Source organism: Myotis daubentonii, chromosome 4 (genome assembly GCF_963259705.1).
Source record: "Myotis daubentonii chromosome 4, mMyoDau2.1, whole genome shotgun sequence".
NCBI classification, from domain to species: domain Eukaryota; kingdom Metazoa; phylum Chordata; class Mammalia; order Chiroptera; family Vespertilionidae; genus Myotis; species Myotis daubentonii.
Window position 1 is genome coordinate 15,997,874 of NC_081843.1, and position 27,152 is coordinate 16,025,025.

The window sequence follows — 27,152 nt, forward strand, 5'->3', positions numbered from 1 at the left end:
TGCAGACTCTCTGAGTGTAAATCCTGCTGGCTAGGCTTGACCACCTGCACTCACAGGGCCCAGAGCAGCCACTGCACTTTCTCCACCTCACCTCCCGTGCTGCTCGCTTGCTGCCCCAGGACTGGCCTGATGCTCTCCTTTCACACATTCATAAACGTTTCCTTACCCCACCCACAATGTTTTGTGAGACTCTTCCTAAAAGTAATGACCTCTCTTGAATCCAAATACAACTGATATTCATACTGCCTGTGGAAATGAATTCTGCTCATCAACAATAAGGAATGTAAGGAAAAAGAAGCACTATAAAGAAATAAAGAGGAAAAGAGAAACAATGCACTTTGTGGCTGTTGAATGGTAAACAGAAATATGATTCACAGCAATAGTTAAATACCTTGAGAAACCTGCATGCGATTCACTGGCAGGGGCATGGGCCCATCTATAATGGCAGGGGAAAAAAAAAGTTATTTAAAATAATCCTTGATTGAGGAATAAGGAATGTATCTTGAGTATTTCAAACTTAAAGAAAAAACCAGTCAACAGGTCCCAAAGCACTGGACATTCGATGCTTGCAAACCCTTTAAAGGACCTCTCCACAAGAGACTCAATGTCTAAACATAGGCCAATGTACAAGGTCATGACCACTATCAGTCTCCAAAATGTGGGCTTCCTGAGAACATAATTCTATATACTTAGAAACACACCCCAAATACAGAAGGAAAAACAAGCAAACAGATTAAGGGCTGATAGAAGGAAATGAAGTCCTTACTTGGAGGTCTCACAGGTTGTGACTGTGGTATCCCAGGGGGCTGCGCCCCGGGGGCTGGTAAGGCTGGCTGGTTACCCAAGATGCCTTGTTTGTGTAAACGCGACCTCCGTTTTTCTTCTAGTTCTTTTTGTATCTTATAGATTTTCTCTGCTAATAAGTGATAGTATTCATCCTGAAGAGCAATAACATTAGGTAGTCAAAACTATAAAAAATGATCTGGTTTGTATGTCCTAAAAAATTAATGAACTTTTTTATTAAGTACACTAACAAAGTAAGTGTTCAACACTTCTAACTAATAAACCAAAGGCCAAAATTCTTGTTGAACTAGTTACATTACAAGATTTAATAGACAGTAGGTACTAAATGCATGTTACATTTCTTTCCACAGTTGAACTTCTTCTTGGATATTCACTGGTGCTGGCAATAACATAGTATAAGCATAACAAACAACGCCCACATGGACATGGACATGGCATCCATGGATAAAATGCAATTTTGTATACCACATTTACCTGTAGTGGTGGATACTATAGTAAACAAAGAGAGTTGTGCAGGGACCTAATTTTTTTTTTCCTTTTTCTTTTTTCAGAGAGGAAGGGAGAGGGGGAGAGAGAAAGAAACACCAATGATGAGAGAATCACTGATCAGCCTGCCTCCTACAGGCCCCACACTGGGGATCGAGCCTGCAACCCAGATATGTGCCCTAACAGGGACCTTCTGGTTCATAGGTCGATGCTCAATCACTGAGCCACACCAGGCAGATGGGACCCAATTTCTTATCTGCTAAGTCTCTCTGGTCAGGCTCCTCAAGGTGATAGGCTTACCCAACTAACATATCCCCACTTCCAGACAAGCCAGCCAGACAGATGCAGTTATATCTACCACAGGTATGTGCAGGCTGGAATAAGTAAGGCAACCTACCCGGCTGTTGGCAGACTCATACATGTCCCCTTCTACTTTCTTAGCGTAGGCCACTAGGTTCTCCATGCGGCGATCCTTCAGGGCTGCAGGGTCAGGTGTTGGGAAGATGGCTTGGACGCTAGGAGGACAACATATTCTATCAACCCACTTTCAATACATCAGTATCTTGCCACTTTATATGTGACATGGAAAGAGAAGCTTATCTACCTACAGGGGTGATACACTGTTGAGAGAAATCCCAAATCTCTCTTGCCTAGAATATGAGTACACAAATGAAGTCATTCTCTAGAGACAATACTAACCTGTTGATTTATCTACAAGTCCAAAACAGTATTTTGCTATTAGCAATAAATGCTAGGTCATCTCAAGAATAATACAATTTTTTAAAAAGTATTTTTTATTGATTTTAGAGAGGAAGGGAGAGGAAGAGAGAGAGAGAAAAATCAATGATGATAGAGAATCACTGATTGGCTGCCCCCTACATACCCCACACTGGAGACCAAGCCCACAACCCAGGCATATACCCTGACCGAGAATTGAACAGCAACCTCCTGGTTCATGGGTTGATGCTCAACCACTTAGCTACACCAGCTGGGCAAGAATAATATGATTTTGAATTCCTACTTTTAAACTATTTATTACAAATTTTTTTTTATTAAAATAATGAAGAAAACTCCAAGAGAATCATTGGTTAACTTCACCTTCAATTTAATTTAACTAGCTTGCGAAAGTTAACTATTAACTCTGCACGTTCACTGACTATATATATGATGGTACTGTCATGCAATCTGTATTCACTAGGCCCAAATTCCCCCAATTCTCAGGGGTCTCCAGAAACATAATCTTGATCCATAAATTAGCTTCTGAGCTAATCCCAGCCCCCTCATGTATCCCAGAGCTCAGAGTACATATCTAGCTGCACTGGGAGTGTTGGCCTCTGTGACATGGCTTACATTTCATGCTCCTCTACAGAGTAGAGCTATGAATGCTCTGATGCCCCTCACTGGGGATGCGGGGTCTGGGATTCTCTGGCCTGCCAGCAGTGTCTGTGATTCCCTAAAAAGGATGTGAGTCCCTTTAGCTGCTAGGGTACTATCACCTGGAACCACTTAGGAATTAAATCAGATCCTGATAATAAAGTGCAAAATTGTCACAATGCTATCAGCCACAAAATGTTTCTGTCACATGTGAATAATGGGTGAGGTGGGAACATACAGTTTATGCACTAGATGGCTCCGCAGGTCCTGGGTGACATGTTCATGCCAGCCTTTCCGAACGCCAGTGCTAGAAGTAGGTGCTGCTGTTGGTATAGTGCTGAGGGTTCCAATGTTTCCAGAATTTGAGCCATCATTCATCAGTGGGCTATGGGAAGAACAAGAACTTCAGCCATCTATTAAAGTGACTCAAATGTGCTTCATTTAAGTAAGGCCTTCAACCATATGAGACTTAAAAAGTTTAAGTTAGGAGAGCCAAGTGGTGAATGTACAACAAAATAGAAACCATGTTTTATCTATTATCTGCTCTACATTTATAATTAAAAGAAAAATAGCATGCCTCCACCCAAACTATTTTCTCTGCCTCACATTTAGAAAGAATTATGGCGTTCTGTGTGATTCCCAGCCCACTTTCATGTGTGACTATCACACAGGAGCCAACTGAAACATGGGTCTTACTTTGTGGCCCCAAGGGAAGTTGGAAGAGCTGATTCTGAAATCAAGTTTGGTGGCTGCTGATCTGTTGTTATTCCTCCTGCTGGAATGTTCATTGGGTTATTTCCTTTAAAAACAGAAAAGAAATCAAATCCTAAATTATAATATACACTTAAGAGTTCAAGTCACTATATGAATAAGCAATTCTTAATGAGTATAATAACAAACACTATGGCAGGAACTCTGCAAGTTATATTTTCAATAATGGTGATTGACTTGTAATACAAGTTCAGGTGCAGACTCTTTCCCACTGTATCATATAATTAAAATAAGACAGTTTTATGGAGGCTGGATGGTATCATAAGTAACTATAAGGTGGTGGAAAAAACCAGAAATGATCCATTTTAGTTTTAGATTTTGATCCTGGCTTTATTAATATCATGCTCTAAACAATTAAACTGACTTGTCACATATATGTCATCTATTTCTTTTGTATATCAGAAACTAAAATCATAGATACTAAGTGTAGGTGAAAAGCATAAAAGGTCAATTTGTCTACAGTATTCATCTTCTAGGATAAAAGAAGTTAACAGTCTTATCCCAAATTAAACCATCAATAGGAATAGAATTAGAATTCAGGTCTTAGGACTCCAAACTAGTTTCCTGGTTAGTAGAAGTTAGATATGCATTAGGGAAGTTGCTTTCCAAAAAGCAACAAATGAGATGTTTTCAAAGAGCCATTAAAATAAAATACCAAAAAAAAGAAGAAAAAAAAGAAACAAAACTAGTACAATGACCTTGATTTAACTTGACTGACATAACTGCTTGGCTTAAGCCTAATTTTAAAAGGACTATGTCGATTTAGCCCTGGCTGGTTTGGCTCAGTGGATAGAGAGTCGGCCTGTGAACTGAAGGCTCCCAGGTTCGATTCCAGTCAAGGGCACATGCCCAGGTTGCGGGCTCGACCCACAGTAAGGGGTGTGCAGGAGGCAGCCAGTCAATGATTCTCTTTCATCTTTGATGTTTTTTTCTCTCTCTCTCCCTTCCTCTCTGAAATCAATAAAAATATATTAAAAAATATATATGTATTTTTAAAAAGGACTATGTCGACTTGAAAAATATTAAGTACACAATATGCAGAGGTGGCAAAAATTTTGGAGCTGTGTAACAAAAGACCAAACACTGGCAAATAATGGGATAAGATTACACTAGGCAATACTAATACACTGGTACATGGAGAAGGCTGAGACAGGAGAGATTTTCTGAGACTCCTGTTAACCAGTCCATGTCCTGGCTGGTCACTTCCAGCAGTGGGATAACCCATAACCAAGACGTGCTGGAAATGGCAGACCATCTATAAGTTATCCATTAAATAAATGATCTACTGAGAATCAATGCAAGTAGTACAACCATAATTCTAACTTGAGACTTTGCATTCTGAGCCATATCAAGTCCCCTTTATTAAAACTGTCCAGATAGAAGTGGCACAAGCAACAAAAATGTTGGGCAAATGCTACTGTTTTAACAAGCCTGTAACATATTCCATGAATTGGAAATATTTGCCTTTTCCTGGAAGTTTTTTTTTTTCTTTCAATTTACAAGATACCATCACCATAATATATACATTTATTAATTTGAAATTAAACTGAAAATAGCCTCTGGTTCCAAGAAGACTTGTCATTTCCATGCTGTATTAGGACAAAGAAGTTTTCAAGAGTTCCTTCACTTACCCAAGGGGTTGAGAGTCCTCATCTGCTGGTGAGTTTGAGGCTGTGCTGGTTGCTGGCCAGAAACCTGCAGCTGCGTCTGGGGCTGGTTCAGGTAGGGAAGTCCAAGAGCAGCATATGCTCGCTGCATGGAGCTGGGGTCTATAGGATTTGGGTTACTTAAAGAAGTAGCATTCTGCTGGCCTGTACCAACAGAACCAATTGTGTTCTGAATTCCACTAGCTGGAGATCCCAGGATGGCTAGAACAACAAACAAACAAACAAAAAAGGTGAGCAATAGGTAGAAGCCCATAAATTATTTTTAAATTACTGAGAAACAAGTAAAAATTTATCAGACTATCTATATGTCATGAAGTATTAGAACAAGGCTACCAAGGAAGGAGGTGTGCAGAGAGAAGGATCCTATTCTATTCATCTATTCTGTATGCCAGTAGCTGAGAAGCAAAAAGCTAAAGAAAATCCAAGCTTCTCTTTTAGAAAGTAACAAGACCATAATATCAGAGATCACTTAATAAAAATTAATATGTATCAAAGTCTCAGAATAAGTCAGTTCTAGGGAAGTGGCAAACATGATAACAGAAAATGTTTTGATTCTTTGAGGGGGGTGGGGGGAGGTCTCCAGCCATCACTGAGATGAACTAAGAGGCATCCCCCTCCTGCTGCTACTCTCCCTGGGTCCTTCACTACCCACCTGTACAAGTCAGAAGGATTAACAAGGAGCAGAGGTGATGCTCAGTCAATCACTTATTAATAAATCTATGATGTGATCTTCTAAATAACAGTATCATAATGCCTCGAAACTTACGTGTACAATGACTGCATTAACATGACACCTTTCTTTCCTATGAGTTTCCTATGCAAAAGGGCACCATGCTGAGCTCTCTATGTAAAGCTAATCAAGAAAGAATGTACTTGGCTGACTGATCTAGTTGAAATTAATAGATAGAAAAAAGCTTGGATTTTCTTTTAGCCAGGTGTTATCTCAGCTTCACTGATATTCAGGACCTGGGCTCTGCCTCCTGCAACCACCATTAGCTTCTTTAAAGGAAAATCCATGACAACATAAAGAACCTCATTCCCAATAGCTTCAAAGTTAACTAACAGATGACCCCAAACTTGCAAATCCTTGATCATTTCAAATACAATTCATTAGTCCGTCCGTCCGTCCATCCATCCATCCATTCATCCATCCATCCAAATATTCTTATTTGGTGAGCAGTTACCATATAATAAGTTTTATGACATACTATTTATTCTTAAGAGTTCCCTTCTGTCCAACTTCCCCAAACTTTAGAGTCATATTATAATTAGCTGATAAAATTGATACTATAACATATGGTCTTTAATACATAAGATACTATACTAAGGCCTTTTTTCAAAATCAGACCATTACGTGTTTATATTCTCACATTTAACCATCAGTGCAAGTATAACATAAACAACTCAAATACTTACCAGAGTAACTTAATTAAATGTGTGAAAAAACTTGGTAATTACACATTCCATACTGTTAACTTTTCTAAATAAGGATATTCAGATCTCAAACTCATTAATGTTCATTAGTTACAATTATACACACCAAGCATCTCATTACAATAAATGAAAAGATTCCCAAGATGCACTTTATGACAAGTGTGTATCTAAAATAAATCATATAGAATATCTTTATTTTTTTCTAATAGTATGTCCCAAAACTTTAATCGTGCTCATTGTACTCCTGAAACCAACATGCTAAATTTTCTAAAAGCACTATGATGTAAAAAGGAAAATAATAATGGTAGGATGATTTATTTTTCTATCACCTTGTGGTATAAGAAAGAGACCCAGACTACATTTGTTACACATAATGACCAATTGTAAAAAGGAATTTTAAAAAACAATGTATGCAGCCTTTCATTTCTACGTGAAGATGCAATATAATAGTTATGCTTTAGTGACAAGTTCTATTATATTCCACTTTCATCCACACTTCCCCAAATACCAACCTTTTATTTTTTATTTTTTGGTTAATCCTCACCTGAGGATATTTTTCCCATTTATTTTAGAGAGAGTGGAAAGGAGGCAGAGAAAGGGGGGGGGAAGGGGAGAGGGAACACTGATGAGAGACACACATAGATTGTTTGCCGCCCACACGCGCCTGACTGGGGCTGGGGATTGAAACTGCAACCCTTGACCGGGAATTGAACCCGAGACCCTTCTGTGCTCAGGCCAACGCTCTAACCACTTAGCACACAAGCCAGGGCCCAAAATGCCATCCTTTTCTTTTTTTAAAATAATTCTTTATTGTTTGTTGAAAGTATTACATATGTCCCCATTTTCCCCCATTGACCCCCTCTAGCCCTCTCCACCCCATTGTCTGTCCATGGGACATGCATATATGCATACAAGGCCCATGGTTGATTACCCCCCACCCACCCGTCCTCCTCTGCCTTCCCTCAAATTCTGCACTCTGTTCCATGCGTCCATGTTTCTGGATCCACTCCTCTCACCAGTTTATTTTGTTACTTAGATTCTACATGAGTGAGATCATGTGGTACTTTGTCTTTCCCTGACCGACTTACTTCACTTAGTATGATACTCTCCAGGTCCCTCCGTGCTGTCTCAAAGGGTAAGAGATTCTTTTTTTTTACTGCTGCATAGCATTCCATGGTATAAATGTACCACAGCTTTTTTACTCACTCATCTACTGATGGGCACTTGGGCTGTTTCCAGATCTTAGCTATTGCAAATTGTGCTGCTATGAACACAGGGGTGCATACGTTCTTTCTGATTGGGTTTTTGGGTTTCTTAGGATATATTCCTAGAAATGGGATCACTAGGTCAAATGGCAGTTTCCTATTTAATGTTTTGAGGAAACTTCATACTGTTTTCCATAATGGCTGCACCAGTCTGCCAAATGGCATCCTTTTAGCCAAAATGTCCCCATCTGAGGGCGAATTCCATTCCCAAGTCCAAGGTCTTTTTCAAGGCAGCCAGACAATCCCATGGAAGCTGTTAACGTGGTCACTGTAGTTGTGTTTATGTTAAAAAGCATTTATTTCCTAAACATAAAACATTACTATATTTTTAAAAAACATACCTATCAAGAGACAAGCAAGCATTTGGAACTTGGCATTTGTAACAATCAGAGGCAAGGAAAACAAAGTACAAATAAAAGATGTCTGACATTTAAGCATGGCCCAATTTGAGTCCAAATGCTGGTAGTAGATGACATACTACTTCAGAGTAAGAAAACACAGACATTTACTATTGGGGTGATGGTTGGTTGAAGGGGGAGTTATCAGGTAAAAGCAATCATAAACTCTGTTTTGGGAGCTCAAGATGCTACCATCCCTCCATGAACATTTTCCTGATTTCTCTCTTGGGCAGCAGTCATTCCTCCCTGAATTCTCACATCACCTACTAGGGCTCTGCTTCTCTTTGGGCAGCTACACTTCACATATTCACTTCCTTACTCTACCAATTAAGTTAGTACAGACTGCTTGCTAGGCTTCAGGATACAGTGTGAGCACAAAGCCTGCACTCATGGAGCACAGAACGTTGGGAAAGACAATAGACTAATCACTTAGCAAGTGTAAAACTGCATCTCTCTATCAGGGAAGATCATGCTCATCTCACCTTCCTTGTACATTCCCTAAGGTGGGACCAATGTGTGACTCTCTTGACTTTGTATGTCGAGGTGCCTTGTAAAGTCCCCTGCAGAGTTCAAGTGAGCTGTAGCAGTCTAGCAGAATGACTGGCCTTCTTCAGACACCTCCCACCCCCAGCCAGGCAGCACTAAGTTCTTTAGGCTGAACAAAAATTAAAGAAGTGCTAAGAACAGCAATACTTCATCTGGCATCCTATCTAATAAAGAGGGGATATGCTAATTGACCCTCACACCATCACAAAAAGATGACAGCGCCCACAGCCAATAAGGAGGAAATATGCTAATTGACTGTCCCTCCCTCAAAGATGGAGGCACCCGCAGTCAATAAGGAGGAATATGCTGACTGCCATGCCCTCAAAGATGGCGGCATCCACAGCCACAAGATGGTTGGCAGGGGAGGGCAGCTGGGGGTGACCAGGCCTGCAGGGGAAGGTAGGTAGGGGGGACCAGGCCAGTAGCGGAGGGCAGCTGGGGGTGACCAGGCCAGCAGGGGAGGGCAGTTGGGGGCAATTAGGCCAGCAGGGGAGCAGTTAGGCATCGATCAGGCTGGCAGCGGAAAGGTTAGGGCGTGATCAGGCTGGCAGGCAGAAGCGGTTAGGGGCAATCAGGCAGGCAGGCAAGCGGTTGGGAGCCAGCAGTCCCGGACTGTGAGAGGGATCCCAGATTGGAGAGGGTGCAGGCTGGGCTGAGGGACACACCCTCCACCCCCAGTGTACGAATTTCATGCACCAGGCCTCTAGTCACTGATAATGAGGCTGTCCACATTAATCAATTTTATACATTACTGACATTTATCTCCTTAAATGTCAAAACCTCTTATTCTTTTTCGCATCTTTACATCTTTTTTTCCCTTTCTTTGAGCTAATGCTATACAGTTGCATACACAATCAATTGCCATGTCACACACTGTTGTATTAGTTGGCATTCCTGCTACTAGCACATCTTCAAACCACTCCCTGACACCGCCACTGCTCTATTACTCCCCTTCTGTCACAGCTTCATCAGGATCCCATGACCTAGGAAACAAAAGGCTATGTTTTGCAGTGGGTCTGTTTCCAGGACTCACTGTCACTTTTCATGCAGATCCAAGGCAGTCCTTCCCTATTGAGCATAAAGATTGTTCTTCTGTAGGTTCCATGCATAGTATACTAACTTGCAAACTGAGTTCACCAGGAACTTCAGTCCCCAATCATTCTCAATAAAACCGAACTCAATTGAAAATCCAACAAAAATTGACACATTAAATTCCAAAGCTTTGTCAGAGTGGTGGGACACATATCATTAAGCAGGCAAAGCAACTACTTACTATCTAGTCACCACTAAGATTTCTACTGAAAAAGTTGTACTGGAAGTTACTCAGGCCTGTATACACATCTCTGCAGAGTTGCTCCCACACAATGCTTTGCAGGTGCCATGCGTGCTAGGCCTGCTTCCTTTCCAGCATCTTCTTGTACACAGGACAGGATAAAAGGGAACATCCTAGCCCAGTTGCCAGGCCTCACATCAATCCACCATTGAGCAAGAATGCACAAACAAACAAACAAACAATAAAATAAGATTGCACAAACCTTCCAACAGTTTTTCTTTAGAAGCCAAACGACTCAGGAGTGGGAAACACTATGTTACTCAGAAGAGCAAGGACAACACGGTTCTGATCAAACACATCACCAATGATTGACTGGTACTTACCAGGTAAATCAGGGACAAACAAGCCCACCACTCTGTCCCTATAGACATTTAAGTTCTACTGCCTCCTCTGCTTCCCATGCCAACCACAGTCTGTCAAAAGAAGTGTCTGAGAATCTCTGAGACCTCTCAGGTGGAACAAGAGCCTGCTCAACAAACACTTACTGAGCACCTAAGAGGTTACTCTTCGTGAGCAGAAGTTTTAAGGAGGTAGAGTTGGACACAGTATCATGAAGCAAGGTGTTTAAAACAATCAGAGTTGCCTAAAATTAGAACAGCCAGGCTAGGGAGAGAGCCAGTGGAAGTATTCAAGCAACAGACTAGAGGGCTGCTGGTTGACATTCTGTCAATGGGCTCATGCTGCATGAGTAAATGGGTTCAGTTTGACTCTGGGGCTGACCCTATAGCATCCATTTGACAGTCCTTGTGGGTCTCTGAGTTGGTTTCCCCCAGAGAATGACTCAAATCTCCTCAAGGCATTTAAAGAAGAGCATATCAGCCACTCATGTGCATACCAATAACATGGCAATTTGTTAAAATGCCGATACTAATATAGAGAGCCTGGTATGAGGCTCTAATGTCTGCATTTCTTTTAAAAATCTTTTTTAAAAAATTGATTTTAGAGAGAGAGAGGAAGAGGGAGAGAGAGAAAAACAATAATATGAGAGCCAGTTGCCCCCCACATGCACCAGGGATAGAACCTACAACCTGCGAGTTGAACCAGCAACCTTACAGTGTACCGGACGACGTTCAACCAACTAAATAAACCACACCGGCTAGGGCCCAATGTCTATATTTCTAACAAGCCACCTGGGAGTGCCCATGTTCCTGGTCTGAGGACTACACTTGGGAGTAGAAAAAAAAACTTCACTGATGAGGCAAGTGAGTTCAAATAGGGAATTTGGTCATGTGTCCACACAGCTCCAGTCCTCCATACCACCCTATGAACTAGAATTAATGAGAATCAGATGCCAGGACTGATATTAGATATACTCCTTGGAAAGTCCTAATTATTCAATAAATTCTGATTATCTCTGTAAGGGATAGATAGCATGAGATCAGTGATTATAGAATCTCTAGAAAACTGAAAAATCAAAATCTCAACAACATAAGCCAAAAAGGTAACCAATGGTCTGAGATTCATGTCAAACAACCTCAGGTTAGCTCCACAGGTTTTTCTGGTAGGTTCTTAGAGACATCAATGAGAGAAGTAAGATGGTAAAAATGTGTGCACCAGGTGAGGTAAGCATCTGTGGGAAACCCTGCCTAAAAAGCACACAGCCTTGGTGGCACAGGGCACATGCTCCACATGCGGGCACAGCTGGATCTGAGATAGCCCCAGGGGTCCTCACCACCTCAGAACGAAGAGTCCCTCTCTCCCTGAATTACCTTGTTTGTACAGGAACCTCTGAGTCCTGTCAGATTCTGCCCTTATAGACATGTCAGCTCTGCTGACACTATCCATGCTGTTTAGAATATTTTATTGTTACTTTATTGAAATTGGGCTCCATTAAGCCTTACCCTCCAGCAAAGTCCGGTCTTCTCTCCTCAAGGATTGCCAATACTAGTGTCTTCTCTCTACCTTGTTCCTTTGAGTAATACCACTGTCACATCATTTTTAATGTAGATATTCTGACTCTGGAACTGACTTTAAGGTACTAGGACAGTGGTTCTTAACCTTGGCTGCACATTAGAATCACCTGGGAATCTTTTAAAAATCCTGACTTCTGGGCCTCATCCTCTAGAAATTCTGTTTCTTTGTTATGGGGTAGGGCCACAGCATTAGTAACAAAGAAAATTTCCAGAGGATGAGGCCCAGAAATCAGGATTTTGAAAAGATTCCCAGGTGATTCTAATGTGCAGCCAAGGTTGAGAAGCACTATACTAGAAGGATGAATCCACATTTCTTCTCTACTGCCTAAACCAAGTGTTCATACGTTTAAGCACAATTTGCTTTAGAAGAGTTGAAAAATACCAACAAACATTTACAGAAAAGATATCGTTGAAACTTGCTCACTCATCATCTCAAACTCTTCTATAATCACACAACTATTGTTAGAGCCAAAAAAATACACTCAAAGTTGAAACCTAATTTGAGAAGCATTTAATAATTTTTAAATAGGAGCTTTCATTTCTTTCATGAAAAATTACTAAAACTTTGTACAAAAATAATTTAAATATTACCATGACTATAATAAAATCACCCTGGTAACACCTTACATTATGACTAGTAGAAACACTGTGGTTTACCACTTCAGAGAGTACGCACCAGATAAATTGTCACAACAGCCAGAGAGTTATAAGGATGTTTAAAAAAAACCCCACAAAAAACCACATACATTTCTTTTTTTTTTTCTTAAACAAAAACCACATTCATGTTTCTTAAAAAGAGAAATCACTAAAGTTTACAATTGTCATGGTGATATATACTAAAAACAAAAGCTCCCAGAAAAGCCACACCCCAAATTAAAAGTTCAGAATGAATTCTTGTCTCATTACTAGAGGCCCAGTGCATGAAATTCATGCGGGGGTGGGGAGTGGGGGCGTGTGCGCGCGGGCCCTCAGCCTGAATTGTGAGAGGGTGCAGGCCAAGCCGAGGGACCCCACTGGTGCACGATTGGGGCTGGGGAAGAACCTGGGATTGGTCAGCTGGGGAGGGGCCACAGGAGGGCTCTAGGGTGTGTCCAGCAAGTCTTGCTTAGTCCCAATCGGCCGGACCCTAGCAGCAAGCTAACCTACCAGTTGGAGCGTCTGCCCCCTGGTGGTCAGTGCATGTCATAGCAACTGGTCGACTGGTTGACTGTCTGCACCCAGTGGTCAGTGCACATCACGGCGAGCAGTTGAGTGTCCTTAGCATAACATTAGCATATTACATTTGATTGGTTGAATGGCTGACAGGAGGACCAGACACTTAGCATATTAGGCTTTTATTATATAGGATTCATAGAATTAATACTGCACAACTATAAACTCAAATGAATATTTTAGCACTTAAAAAAGCCTATTACCGAAATGCATCCTAAAACACAAGAAATTGTAACCATCAAAATATACTAGTTTAAAAAATGGTTTTATACTAACTTAGAGGAAAAACAGACTGTATTCTACTAGAACTATTGTCCCAAACATTTTGTTCTAGAATACCCAGATTCCTAGACTTTCAATTTATATGAAAGATGTCCTGGAAATTTTTATTAATTAAAATTTTGATCAATCAAAAATTAATTTAACTCATTTTGGTAAGTAACTTTGAAAGGAAACTTAGTATGACTCCTTCTCTAGGAAGGGAAGGAGAATAACGGGCCTATGACCCCTGGATGTCTCTCCTATGTGACATGGACACTGCTGAGCAGAGTCAGCTCATAGACATCCTCTCAGGAGGGGGTGAGCTGGACTTAAAGGAAAAGCACCTGGGTCATCACCGGTGCTCCACTCCCTGGCACTTAGGAACATGAGCTTTTCCACCTTTCCTTGTACCACTTGCAAACTAGAAAGAAAAGCAGCACATTCTCCAGGTAGCAGTGGGGTCTTGAGGAAGATGATCAAGAATGAGAGGAATGAACATGTAACCACAAACAAGGGAGGGTGGCAAGATGTCACAGACAAGATGGAGGACTAGAAAGACTGTGCTGTGCTCAAAGTCACAGGGAGAAGCTCCAGCCAAAGAGGTAACATGATATTGAAAAGCACGTCTTATCTGTCCAAACTGAGGGACACACCCAAGACCACTGTTTTACCTCTAAAATAACAGGAAAGGGCTTGAAACTGGGAAGAGATGCTCATCTTTTCACTGCTCTGATGGCTATAGGGAACCCCTGGGAGTCCCACACAAGCCTCCTGAACTGGGATCACTGCTTAAACAGTCAATCAGCTAAAGGCTACACAGATGACTCCAAAGACAACAAAGCAATGGAAATGATCAGAATGCAGCCAGTCTGGGGCAGAGACTCTCAATCTGTGCTGAATAAATTGTAAGTTATGCTAATAGGACTGGGAGCTGCAGCTCCATGGGGGATGGAAACCTCTCAAATGTCTACATGTGGGATTCTATACTGACCTGGCCTGACTGACTTATCTATGATTTTGGGGTAAGAGGTTTCCAATTCCAAAAGAAGTGTCCTTCTATTTTCCCTGTTCCACCCCAAAGTCACTGCAATTAGTGACGCGACGTTCATATCCTCAGATACTGAGTATCTTTCAAGAAATAGGAAGAGTAGGTCACTTTGGTGATAATCCTTTCCCATTCCTGCCAATTCTGGTACAGGGGGGTGGAGGTGGCAGAGAATTAAATTCCAAAACAACCACATCCACTGAGCACAATGAGACACTGTCTACTCACTAAGCTTGCTTCATCCTTTGTCACTGTATGTCTCCACTCACTACTATACTTTGTGGTTAATAATTTCTGCCCTGCTTCCTACCTATGTTTCTGTATTCTCTTCAGAAATAGCTCATTTTCTTATCTCCAAGCTTCTCTACCCCCAATGCTCACTTACTTTGTTGGTTTCGCTTGTCACTGGCATTTTTCAAAGGGAGGCAAACAGGACAGTCATGTCGTGTGCAGTTCTTCCAATGAGAGATGATTTGTCGTGAAGATGCACAATGGGCAACTATGACCAGAAAAACAACGAGATGTTATTTTTCTATCCAAATCGTCACACTTTCAAATACACCTAAATTATAATGCCAGGTTCCATAAGAAAATGGTAATAAGGTAACCATAACACAGTACAGGCAGTCCTCAACTTACAAACAGGCAGTTTTCCAAGAAGTTTGTAAGGCGACTGTTGAGAATTGCAAACAAAAACTTCCCATTGAAGCAATGTTATGAATGATGGTGATTAAGGTTCAGCCCACAAAACAAAAGCTATTTGACCTGAAGTACTAAACAACTGGAATGAAAGGTAGAATAAATGATTCTGCAAGGTCACTATTTAAAATAATAATGTTATAGTATGTTTAAGGATGAAGCCATCTAAATACTCTTGTTGAAGAAATACAAATAGAGAAATGAGAAGTCTGCAGAGATTCTGAAGGGCCCCCCCTGGGCACTTTTCAAAGTGCTTGAAAGGGTAAGTAAACCTGGTTATTCTCAGTCTTTACCTTCACTTCCATATTAAAGAACTGATTTCTTTCTAAAGGTCTGGCATAACCCTCCTTCGGCTTCTCCATCAGTTTAAGGGTTATGCTGGGAACTCACAAATGTCATAAAGGGAGAGAGGGAGATCAGGTAGACCATCTCCCCAAGGTTTAGGAGCACGAGAGAGAAAAGGAAAGAAGATAAAGATTAGAGGAAAGTATAGTAGTTAGTAAGAAACACTTTCTTTGGTAGAATCAAGGGGTCTGCCATAGAAGAGGGGGAAGGGAGGCACATGGTGTGTAAGTGACAGGAAGAGAGGAGGCGGCAGAGATGATATGGTGCACACAGTTCCCCAGGTCACGGATAGTCACCCAGGACAACTTCCTTGGTATCCTGATTAGCCTCAAGACGAAAGTATGGAGGAACAAGGCAGTGGCTTGACACACGACATAGTTGCAAGAGACATTATTGAGAAAAGGGTTTGTACATGCATGTGTGTGTGCTACGCTGCCCAAAAGAAAACAGTGCCCTAGACATTTATAATGAAGACTATGTTTAAGAAGCGACAAATATTTTCTGTGACAGAGGAAGGAGGTAAAGAACAAATGTTGGGCACAGCCTCATCCAGTAGAAGGTCACAGAATATTATTATTAAACCAAATCACCTTTCTCCTCAGCAATTAAGTGTTCCAGTGGCATCTGACTGGATGGTGTGTAAAGACATAGATTGCAAGAACCTTATAAGAAGAGAGCTGGCTACTAACAAGGACAAATTTCATCCTAAGCTTTGCCAGTAGGATTTCAGAAAATGGCACTTACCTTGACAGGCTTTCCCAGCCTGACAGTGTGTCATGTGATTCAAAACATTTTTCATGGTTCGACAATGTGGGAGAGAGCAGGCCCGAACCTCTCCGTTTGCTTGTTCTCGTCTCTGACATTTATGAGCGTGAAGCAGTAGAACCAGCTGCTGCTGTATCAGTTTGCGTTTTTCAGGATCTGCAGTGGGGCCCGTTGCAATTGCTTGTGTGGGTACAATTCCCACTGATGTTTGCATCTGAGACTAAAATAAAACAAATTAATAAACATTTAATAAGCTTTTAGAGTTCCCATTCATGTTCATTAATTATTTTTCAAACTAATGTTAAAGTTGATGGATATTGGGCACAGAGATAAAGCAGCTGGTGTGGTTCTCTTTAATTCATCAAAGACTTTAAGGAAGATAAAGAAGCAAAGAAATAAACCAACTGAGAAACAAGGCTGATTAAAGTTCACTGTGTATGACTGTCTCAGAGCAAGAAAATGCTGCTTATTCTTAACTGTAGTAACCAAAACCCAACTCACTCCACAATATATACAAGAGCAGGAAAAGCTGTGTTACTATCTTAGGTTAAACCATATGAAACTGTTGTTTTTGTAGCCAAAATAGCCAGACATTAGCAATTTCATATGGTTCAACTTAATTGAAAAATATCTGATGCAGCAGAAGAATCAGAGCCACCCTCTGGATTTCATTATCTTGTGACCAGAATACTTTCAGTATTCATTACCTGTCCTAAAAGAATAATACGAACTTATCCTTAATACGACATCTAGTACAACTGCTAATGCTTATGAAATTCTTTTCCTTTCATTAAAATTCCACTCAGACATCAGGACAATATTTTCAAAAAGTATTTGACAATCTGTTAGTTATAGAAATAAGAGTTTAGTTGCTTTCATCCTTAAAAAATAACAAGCCAGACTGATTGTACCTCTTAACTGCAAAGAAAATGGAAAAGGTGAGCCATGCAGTCTTCTTATTCTTAGAAACTACCAACATTCTTTAGACAACTCTAGTATTCTGACACTAACACTCCCAACTTGATTTTATAACACTCTCTGAAATTGTTGCTCAATGAGATGAAAGGGTTGTATGAACTCTAAGTGGCCTGAAATCCATGTTAGAAGCATCCTTAGACTCTAAAAACTTCCCTGCTTAGTCCTCATTGCCCAGGTGGGGACTGGGAATAGACAAAAAGTGCTAAGACAAGAACTTCCCTTTAAAAACACAGAACCAGCCCTGGTTTGGCTCAGTGGATAGAGCGTCGGCCTGCAGACTGAAGGTCCCCGGTTCGATTCCGGTCAAGGGCATGTACCTTGGTTGCAGGCACATCTCCAGCAGGGGGTGTGCAGGAGGCAGCTGATCAATGTTTCTCTCTCATCGATGTTTCGATGTTTCTAACTCTCTATCCCTCTCCCTTCCTCTCTGTAAAAAAATCAATAAAATATATTTAAAAAATAAAATAAAAACACAGAACCAAAACTGTGATGTAAATACCCCCGAAAGTAGAGCATAAATTTTATGCAATTTTGTTTAAAAAAATAAGAATAAAGGGACAAATCTCTCTTACCAGCAACCAAAACTACAGATTTCTTTACATATATCTAGAAAAAGAAACATGTTCATCAATTCCAGTGTCACCTGAAAATACAAAAGTAAATTCCAGATGAATTAGGGTGTGTAAAAATAGGTTAAAATAGATAAAATTATTAGAAAAAAATAAAGAGTATTTTTAGAATGAGGGTAAAAAAAAACTTAAAAAGACATAAAATTAAGGTTTAAAAAGAGAAAAATTGTTACGTTTGAAAAGTGGAAACTGAGTCCAAAGTTAGGACCATTCTTAAAGCTCCTATATACAGGGTGGAGCAAAAGTAGACTTACAGTTTTGAGTACACAAAACAGAGTTTCTTCTTCTTCTTCTTTTTTTTTTTTAAACCCTCACCTGAGGATATGCTTTTATTCATTTTAGAGAGGAAGGGAGAGAGAGAGAAAATAACAATGATGTGAGAGAGTGCAACATCAATTGGTTACCTCCTGTACACACCTGACAGGGGAGCAAAACTGCAACCTAGGTATGTGCCTTTACAAGGAGCTGAATCCACAGCCTTTTTTGATATATAAGACAATGGCTCCAACCAACTGAGCCACCTGGCCAGGGCAGTTTATTCTTATATTATTTTCCATACAAAGAACTGCAAACCTACTTTTGCCCCACCCTGTAAGTTATGTTGCCAAATTCTTTTCCAGAAAGGTGGCAGCATTTATTATATAAACTATGCTATATCTCAGTGCCAAGAAAACTCAATGGAGAGAATAGTTTTTTTCAGTTAATGGTGATGAAAAAAACAGGACAACTGGATATCCACATGTAAAAAAATGAAGATGAAATCCTTCTTCACATCAAACTCAAAAATTAATTCAAAATTAATAAAAGACCTAAATGTGAGAGCTAAAACTATAAAACGCTTAGAAAAAGATCGTAAGAGTAAATCATATGACTCTGGAATAGGTAATGGATTCTCAGATATGTCACCAAAAGCCCAAACAACAAAAATAAATTAACCTTATTAAAATTAAAAATTGTGCCCTGGCCAGTGTGGCTCATCCCATGTTGCTGGTTCTATTCCCAATCAGGGCATAAGACCGGGTTTTGAGCTTGATTCCAAGTTGGGGGCATGCAGGAAGCAGCCGATGGATGTTTTACTCTCATGTGGATGTTTTTTGTTTTTTTCTCTCTCTCGCCCCCTCTCCCTTCCTCTCTGTCTAAAAAAATCAATTTAAAAACATTTAAAAGTAATTAAAAATTGCTGTTTCAAAGGACGCTATGTAGAAAATGAAAGACAACCCAAAGAATGAGAGAAAATATTTGCAAATCATAGATGTAACAAGAAACTTATATCTAAAACATACAAAGAACTCATATAGCTCAATGATAAAAAGACAAATAATCTAATTAAAAAATGGACAAAAGATGCTACTAGATACTCAAAACCATTAGCCATTAAGAAAATGCAAATCAGAACCACAACGAGATACCACTTTGCACCCACCAGGATGGCTAGAATTAAAAGAAAGACAGTAATAAGTTTTGGTGAACACGTGAAAAAATTGAAACCCTCATCCACTACTGGAATGTCAAATTGAGCAGCCACTTTAGAAAACAGTCTGGTAGTTCATCAAAAGGTTACACCTTGAGATACCATATGACCCAGCAATTACCCTCTGAAGTATACACCCGAAGTAACTGAAAACATATGTTTACACAAAAACATGTACACAGGATAAGAAAGAGATATGACAACAAATGAAGGATGAGAGAGATGTGATGTTGCTGTCTTTGAAGATAGATGAAGGGGAAGAACTCTAAGCCAAGGTAAAATAAGAAACCTCTGGAATCTGGAAAAGGATTCTCCCCTAGAGCCTGTGACGCCTTGATTTTAAGAGTATAGGACTTTGGCTAGCCAATGAAGCTCACTGGTTGAACTTATACCTATGAACCAAGAGGTCACAGTTTGATTCCTGGTCAGGGCACACGCCCAGGTTGCAGGCTCAATCTCCAGTAGGGACATGCAGGAGGCAGCTGATCAATTATTCTCCCATCATTGATGTTTCTCTTTCTCCCTCTCCCTTCCTCTTGAAATCAATAAAAATATATTTTTAAAATAGAGTATAGGACTTTTAATTTACATAACTGTAATATAATCAATATATGTTCTTTTAAACCACTAAAATTGTGGTAATTTGTTAAAGCAACAGTAGAAAACTTATACAGTATTTCTTATAAAGACTATGACTCCCAATTCTCTATACTCTTCCTGTGCTGAATTCTTCTTCATAGCCCCCAAAATATCTGCAATTTTGCTACATATTTGCTATTATTTGATGTCTGTCCCCAGTAAGTTACAAAAGGCAGAGTTTGTCTGCTGTGTCCACAGTACCTAGAGATGTACCTGAAAAGGACACACAAAACAAACAAAAACATGTACACAAATGTTTGTAGCAGCATTATTCATAACTAGAGGCCCGGTGCACTAAAATTTGTGCACTGGCGGGGGGGGGGGGTGGTTTCCCTCAGCCCCACTTGTGCCCTCTCACAGTCTGGGACCCCTCGGGAGATAACGACCCGCTGGCTTAGGCCCACTCCCGGGTGGCAGAGGGCAAGCCCAATCCCTAGGTGCCTGTCCCGCAGCCCCTGGTTGGGCTCAGAGCAGGGACGATTGGGGAGGTGGGGCGCCGCCCCGTCATGCACAGAGCAGGGCGGATCAGGAGGTTGCGATGCCACCCTCAGTCATGCTCAGGGTAGGGCCGATTGGGGGGTTGGGATGCTGCCTCCTGTCACATTCAAGGCAGGGTCGATGGGGAGGTTGCGGTGCCACCCTGTCACGCACAGAGCAGGGCGGATCAGGGGTTTGTGGTGCCAGCCCTGTCACATACAGAGCTGGCCGATGGCCGATCAGGGGGTTGGGGTGCCGCACCCTATCACACACAGAGCAGGGCCGATCAGGGGGTTGGGGTGCCGCACCCTGTCACACACAGAGCAGGGCGATCAGAGGGTTTGGGCGCTGCCCCCTGTCATGCTGATCCCGGTGCCGGGAGACCTCGCGGCTCCGCTGATCCCGGTGCTGGGAGGCATATTACCCTTTTACTATATAGGATAGAGGCCTGGTGCACGAGTGGGGGCCAGCTGGTTTGCCCTGAAGGGTGTCCTGGATCAGGGTGGGGGTCCCGCTTGGGTGCCTGGCCAGCCTGGATGAGGCGATGATGGCTCTTTGCATCTGGTCACACCCCCTTCAGGGTGGGGGTCCCCACAGGGGTGCCTGGCCAGTCTGGGTGAGGGGCTGAGGGCCGTTTTCAGGCTGGCGGATGACTGAAGCTCACAACTGCTCCTTTTTTCCTTTTTTTTTTTTTTTTTTTTAATTCTTGGATTTATGGCTGTCATTGGAGCTGAGAGCCAGCTTTAGCTGTGAGACCTCACTGCTGAAAGCAGGTTTCTGGCTTTGTTTACTTTCTGTATTTGAAACTTTGTTGCAACTCCAGCTCTGAGATCCTGGCTGACTGAAAACAGGTTTCTGGGGTTTTGTTTAGCTTCTATATTTGTAACAATGTTTCTTAGCAGCTCAGAGCCCAGCAGCAGCAGGCAGGGAACGTTGGAGTCCTCCGTCACTGAAGCAAGCAAGCCTCCTGTTCATATCAGTAGCCTGGCTGTCGGCAGCCATCTTGGCTGGCAGTTAATTTGCATATCACCCTGATTAGCCAATGGGAAGGGTAGCGGACGTACAGCTAATTACCATGTTTCTCTTTTATTAGATAGGATAGCCAAAAAAGCACAAACTTCTCAAATGCCTGTTAATACATGATACAACACAAACTATGAAAACATTATGGTAACTCAGTGATTTTCAATTGTTCCGCGGCAGGCACACTGATATGCCTCAAGAAATTTTTAAAAAAGTAACACTTAACTATTTAGTCAGGAGCACGAACATCTTTTCCCTTAAATTGTAAAACAAACAAACAAAACAAACAACAACAAAAAACAGCCAACACAACAATAGTCATCCAGTGTGAATGAATCAAAATTATACCTATTTTTTTGTCAGATGGGCAAAAATGTATTTTTTAGTATGCCACAGAATTTTAGTAATTAGTTTATGTGTGCCATGAGATGAAAAGGGTTGAAAATCTTTGTGCTAAGTGAAAATAGCCAGCCACAAAAGAGTACAAATTATGTAATTCCATTTCTATAAAATGCCCAGAGTAGATAAATGCACAGGAGCAGGAAATAGATTAGTGGTTGCCTCTAGCTGAGGGATCAGGGAAAATGGGGAGTAACTGTTAATACTACAAGGTTTCTTTTTGGGGATGAAACTTTTCTAAAATTGACTGGGAAGATGATTGCCCAAAACCATAAAACTGTATATTTTAAAGGGGGAAACATAAATCTACACTAATAAAAGAGAAACATGGTAATTGGTGTACGACCGCTACCCTTCCCATTGGCTAATCAGGGCGATATGCAAATTAACTGTCAGCCAAGATGGCGGCCGGCAGCCAGGCAGCTGAGAACATGAGGCTTGGTTGCCCCAGCGATGAGGAAGCCAAGGTTCCCCATCTGCAGCTGCGGAGGCTCTGAGCTCCTGAAGCAACAACTCCAAAAGATACAATGTTTCAATTATAGAAGCTAAAAGATTGCGGTTAATTTGCATACTCAGGCTCCAAGGGGAGCGAAGCCAAACAGCCCTGAAGTGGCAGGGAAGAGAGGCCTCAGGGCCCCGGGAACAGTGGAGCAGAAAGGCCTCCTGGCCCGGGATCAGAGGAGCCCAGAGGCCTCCCGGCTGTGATTAGCAAAGCTGCGAGGCCTCAGGACCCCGGGATCAGCGGAGCCGTGAGGCCTCAGGACCCCGGGATCAGCGGAGCTGCGAGGCCTCAGGACCCCGGGATCAGCGGAGCCGAGAGGCCTCCCAGCCCCGGGATCAACGGAGCAAGGAGACCTCCCAGCACCGGGATCAGGGTGATAGGGGGCAGCGACCAAACCCCTGATCACCCTGCAGCTCTGTGTGTGACAGGGGGCGTGGCCACAACCTCTCTATTGGCCCTGCTCTGTTCCTGACAGGGGGGAGCTCCTCAACCCCCTGATGGGCCCTGCTCTGTGACTGATAGGGGGCAGCGCCCCAACCCCCTGATCGGCCCTGCTCTGTGCATGACAGGGGGTGGCGCTGCAACCTCCCTATTGACCCTGCCTTGAGTGTGACAAGGGGAGGTGCCCCAACCCCCCAATCGGCCTTACCCTGAGCGTGACTGAGGGTGGCATCGCAACCTCCCAATCCACCCTACTCTGTGCATGACAGGGGGCGGCGCCCCAACTCCCCAATCGGCCCTGCTCTGAGCCCAACCAGGGGCTGCACCTAGGGATTGGGCCTGCCCTCTGCCATCCGGGAGCAGGCCTAAGCCAGCAGGTCGTTATCTCCCGAGGGGTCCTAGACTGCGAGAGGGCACAGGCCGGGCTGAGGGACCCCCCCCACCCCCCAGTGCACAAATTTTTGTGCACCGGGCCTCTAGTCTATAATAATAAAAGCATAATATGCTAATTAGACCAAACAGCTGAATGACCTTCCAGAGTCCTTTCCGGGCTATGAGGGTCAAGCCACTTGCACGAATTTCATGCATCGGGCCTCTAGCTGTATATAAATATATCTCAGAAAAGCTGCTTAAAAAAGTTTTATCAAACTTTTAATCATTAAAGAATTGAAACTAAAAAAAAAGGCATTTTTTACCTATGAATATGATCAAGATAAAAATTCAATAATTGATATTGATGATAATATAGAGGAATAGTAATTCTCAGGCATTTTGGTGATAATGCAATTTAGTATGGCTTTGGAAAGCAACATATATCAAAAAGAGAAATGTGCATTTCTTTTGATCCAGTAGATCCACTTCCTATGATTTATGATTAGGAAAGCAACTATAAACTAGTACACTAAAATGTATGTGCAAAGACAGGCATCATGCCTTGATTAAATCACCAAGAATTGGAAAACTCCTAAATGCCTTTCAAAGGTATACTAATTAAACAAATTATGGCAACAGACCTAATAAAATAATACGCAGTTATGAAAAATAAGGGGGACCTCAAAGATCCCAGTCACAGCCATGTGGAGCAAAACAATGGCCCAGCTGAGGCCTGCCCAAATTCTTGACCTACAAAAAATTGTGAGATAATAATAAAGTGATTATTATAATAACATAATAATATATTAGACCATTATACTTTCATGAAAAGCTGCCTCTAACATATTGAGCTAAAAAAGGTTACAGAATAGTACCATAAAGTCAGCTTTTTCTTTATTAACTTTACTAGAGGCCCGGTGCACAAAAATTTGTGCACTCGGGAGGAAGGGGGGGTCCCTCAGCCCGGCCTGGGCCCTCTCGCAGTCTGGGACACACTCAAGGCAGGGTCGATGGGGAGGTTGCAGCGCCACCCCCTGTCACGCACAGAGCAGGGCCAATCCGGGGGTTGGGGCACTGCCCCCTGTCACGCACAGAGCAGGGCCCATCAGGGGGTTGAGGAGCTCCCCCGTCACTCACAGAGTAGGGCCGATAGGGGAGTTGGGGCACCGCCCCGTCACACACAGAGCAGGGCAGATCAGGGGGTTGGGGCGCTGCCCTCTACCACCCACAGAGCAGGGCCGATCAGGGGGTTGGGGCGCCACACTCTGTCACACACAGAGCCGCAGGGCAATCAGGGGGTTTGGGCGCTGCCCCCTGTCACGCTGATCCCGGTGCCGGGAGGCCTCTCGGCTCCGCTGATCCCGGTGCTGGGAGGCATATTACCCTTTTACTATATAGGATAGAGGCCTGGTGCATGGGTGGGGCTGGCTGGTTTGCCCTGAAGGGTGTTCTGGATCAGGGTGGGGGTCCCCACTGGGGTGCCTGGCCAGCCTGGGTGAGGGGATGATGGCTATTTGCAGCTGGTCACACACCCTTCAGGGTGGGGGTCCCCACTGGGGTGCGTGGCCAGCCTGGGTGAGGGGCTGAGGGCTGTTTGCAGCTGGTCACACACCCTTCAGGGTGGGGGTCCCCACTGGGGTGCCTGGCCAGTCTGGGTGAGGGGCTGAGGGCTGTTTTCAGGCTGGGGGTGACTGAAGCTCCCAACTGCTCCTTTTTTTCTTTTTAATTCTGGGCCAGCTTTAGCTCTGAGGCTCCAGCTCTTAGGCCTCCACTGCTGAAAGTAGGTAATCGAAACAATGTATAACTCCAGCTCTGAGATCCCAGCTCGCTGAAAGCTGGTTTCTGGGTGTTTTTTTTTTTAGCTTCTATATTTGGTAAAATGTTTCAAACTGCAGGCTCAGAGGCCGGCAAGGCAGGCGGGGAACGTTGGAGTCCTCCGTCATTGAAGCAAGCAAGCCTCATGTTAGTTTCAAGCTGCCTGGCTGCCGGCTGCCATCTTGGCTGGCAGTTAATTTGTATATCTCGCTGATTAGCCAATGGGAAGGGTAGCGGTCGTACACCAATTACCATGTTTCTCTTTTATTAGATAGGATATGTTTGTATCTGTTCTTAGAAAACTCTAATTATTATCTGGTGGTTATCTTTGGACAGGATCATGTATTGTTTGAATGTTTTACAACATCTACTATTTAAAAAAAACCTCTACTTTTGGGGAAAGAAGAATTCCAAAAAATCAGTAGAAAATGGTAAATTTTTAAAGGTAAAAAATAAAATTATGAAGATACTAGAAGGTAATTAAGAGGAATATTTTGTAATGCAAAGGTGGTAAAAACCTTCATCAAAAGAAAATATAAAGCAGTGGCTCCTAACCAATTCCCAGTAAAAGCCTCTTCAAATGCAGATTCCCTATTCTTTCTTCCCAGAAACTGTAACTGGAAAATCTACGGTGGAGCCAGAAGCAGTTCTACTTGTTCAAGTTCCATAGAGGATGCATTACTAATTTTAGCTTTATACTTTGCCCAGATTTTCCAAAATGAATATGCATGTACTTTTACAGTGAGGATAAGACAAAACATTTAAATAAAAGGGTCCCCAGGTGGTTCTGATCCAGTGTTGGGCCATGCCATAAAGGGAGTGCAAGAGGACAGACTACAGGAGAACTTCCATTTTGTTCCAGGACCAAAGCGTAAAGGCTATCAACAACAAAACAAAACACAAAACTAGAGAAACATCGATGAGGAGAACCAAGATGGCGGCATAGGTTAACGCCGGAGTTTGCTGCTTTGAACAACTACTTCAAAAGTGAAACTAAAAGACGGAACGGACACCACGCGCAGAACCACAGGAACGCTGGCTGAGTGGAAGTCCTACAACTAGGAGGAAAGAGAAACGCATACGGACACTCAGAGGAGGCCCAGTGCTGAAGTCAAATTCTGAGGTGCGGAGTGCGTGGAGCGGGCTGGCGGCCGAGGGCGCGGTTGGCGTTTTCAATCGGGAGGGAGTCCCAGACTCTGAGCTCCAGATACAGGCGAGTCTTTAGGGACCCAGACTCAAACGGGAGAAGCGGGACTGTCTGGCTTCGGTCAGAGCGAGTGCAGCTTTCTCTCCGAGCTTTGCAGCGGGTGCTGGAACTCAGAGAGGCAGAGCCCCCGGGGACAGGACTGAGAGCCGCCATAACTGCTCTCTCCGGCCCACACTGTTGATCCTGTTCGACCTGCCCCGCCCAAGCCCTGCACAGAGGCATTTGCTGGATAGCCTCAGGCAAAGGGTAGATTAACACCTCCCTAGAGGACAGAAGTTCTCTCACTGCTGACACTCATAGTTGATTCTCATAGCCACTTGGCCTGGAGGTCAAACCCTCCCTGCTATTAGCTACAACAATCAAGATTTAACTATAAGACTGCGAACAAAGACCACTAGGGGGTGCACCAAGGAAGCATAACAAAATGGGGAGACAAAGAAACAGGACAAAATTGTCAATGGAAGATATAGAGTTCAGAACCACACTTTTAAGGTCTCTCAAGAACTGTTTAGAAGCCGCCGATAAACTTAATGAGATCTACAAGAAAACTAATAAGACCCTCGATGTTATGTTGGGGAACCAACTAGAAATTAAGCATACACGGACTGAAATAACGAATATTATACAGACGCCCGACAGCAGACCAGAGGAGCGCAAGAATCAAGTCAAAGATTCGAAATGCGAAGAAGCAAAAAACACCCAACCGGAAAAGCAAAATGAAAAAAGAATCCAAAAATGCGAGGATAGTGTAAGGAGCCTCTGGGACAGCTTCAAGCGTACCAACATCAGAATTATAGGGGTGCCAGAAGATGAGGGAGAGCAAGATATTGAAAACCTATTCGAAGAAATAATGACAGAAAACTTCCCCCACCTGGTGAAAG

General features: G+C 42.6%; 1 protein-coding gene across 3 annotated transcripts in view; it reads right to left on the minus strand.

Annotated features, from left to right (window-relative positions):
* The window catches only part of CREBBP (CREB binding protein), a 169,084-nt gene that overhangs the window by 49,667 nt on the left and 92,265 nt on the right, over positions 1-27,152 (minus strand). For 2 of the 3 annotated variants that reach the window (XM_059692948.1, XM_059692947.1), the window contains exons 4-11: positions 16,298-16,538; positions 14,895-15,008; positions 5,067-5,303; positions 3,361-3,463; positions 2,903-3,049; positions 1,688-1,805; positions 767-938; positions 392-436 (exon numbers count right to left, since the gene is read on the minus strand). In XM_059692948.1, coding sequence (XP_059548931.1) covers positions 392-436; positions 767-938; positions 1,688-1,805; positions 2,903-3,049; positions 3,361-3,463; positions 5,067-5,303; positions 14,895-15,008; positions 16,298-16,538 — 1,177 coding nt within the window. The remainder of the gene's footprint in view (positions 1-391; positions 437-766; positions 939-1,687; positions 1,806-2,902; positions 3,050-3,360; positions 3,464-5,066; positions 5,304-14,894; positions 15,009-16,297; positions 16,539-27,152) is intronic. The other variant, XM_059692949.1, reaches the window with a different exon arrangement.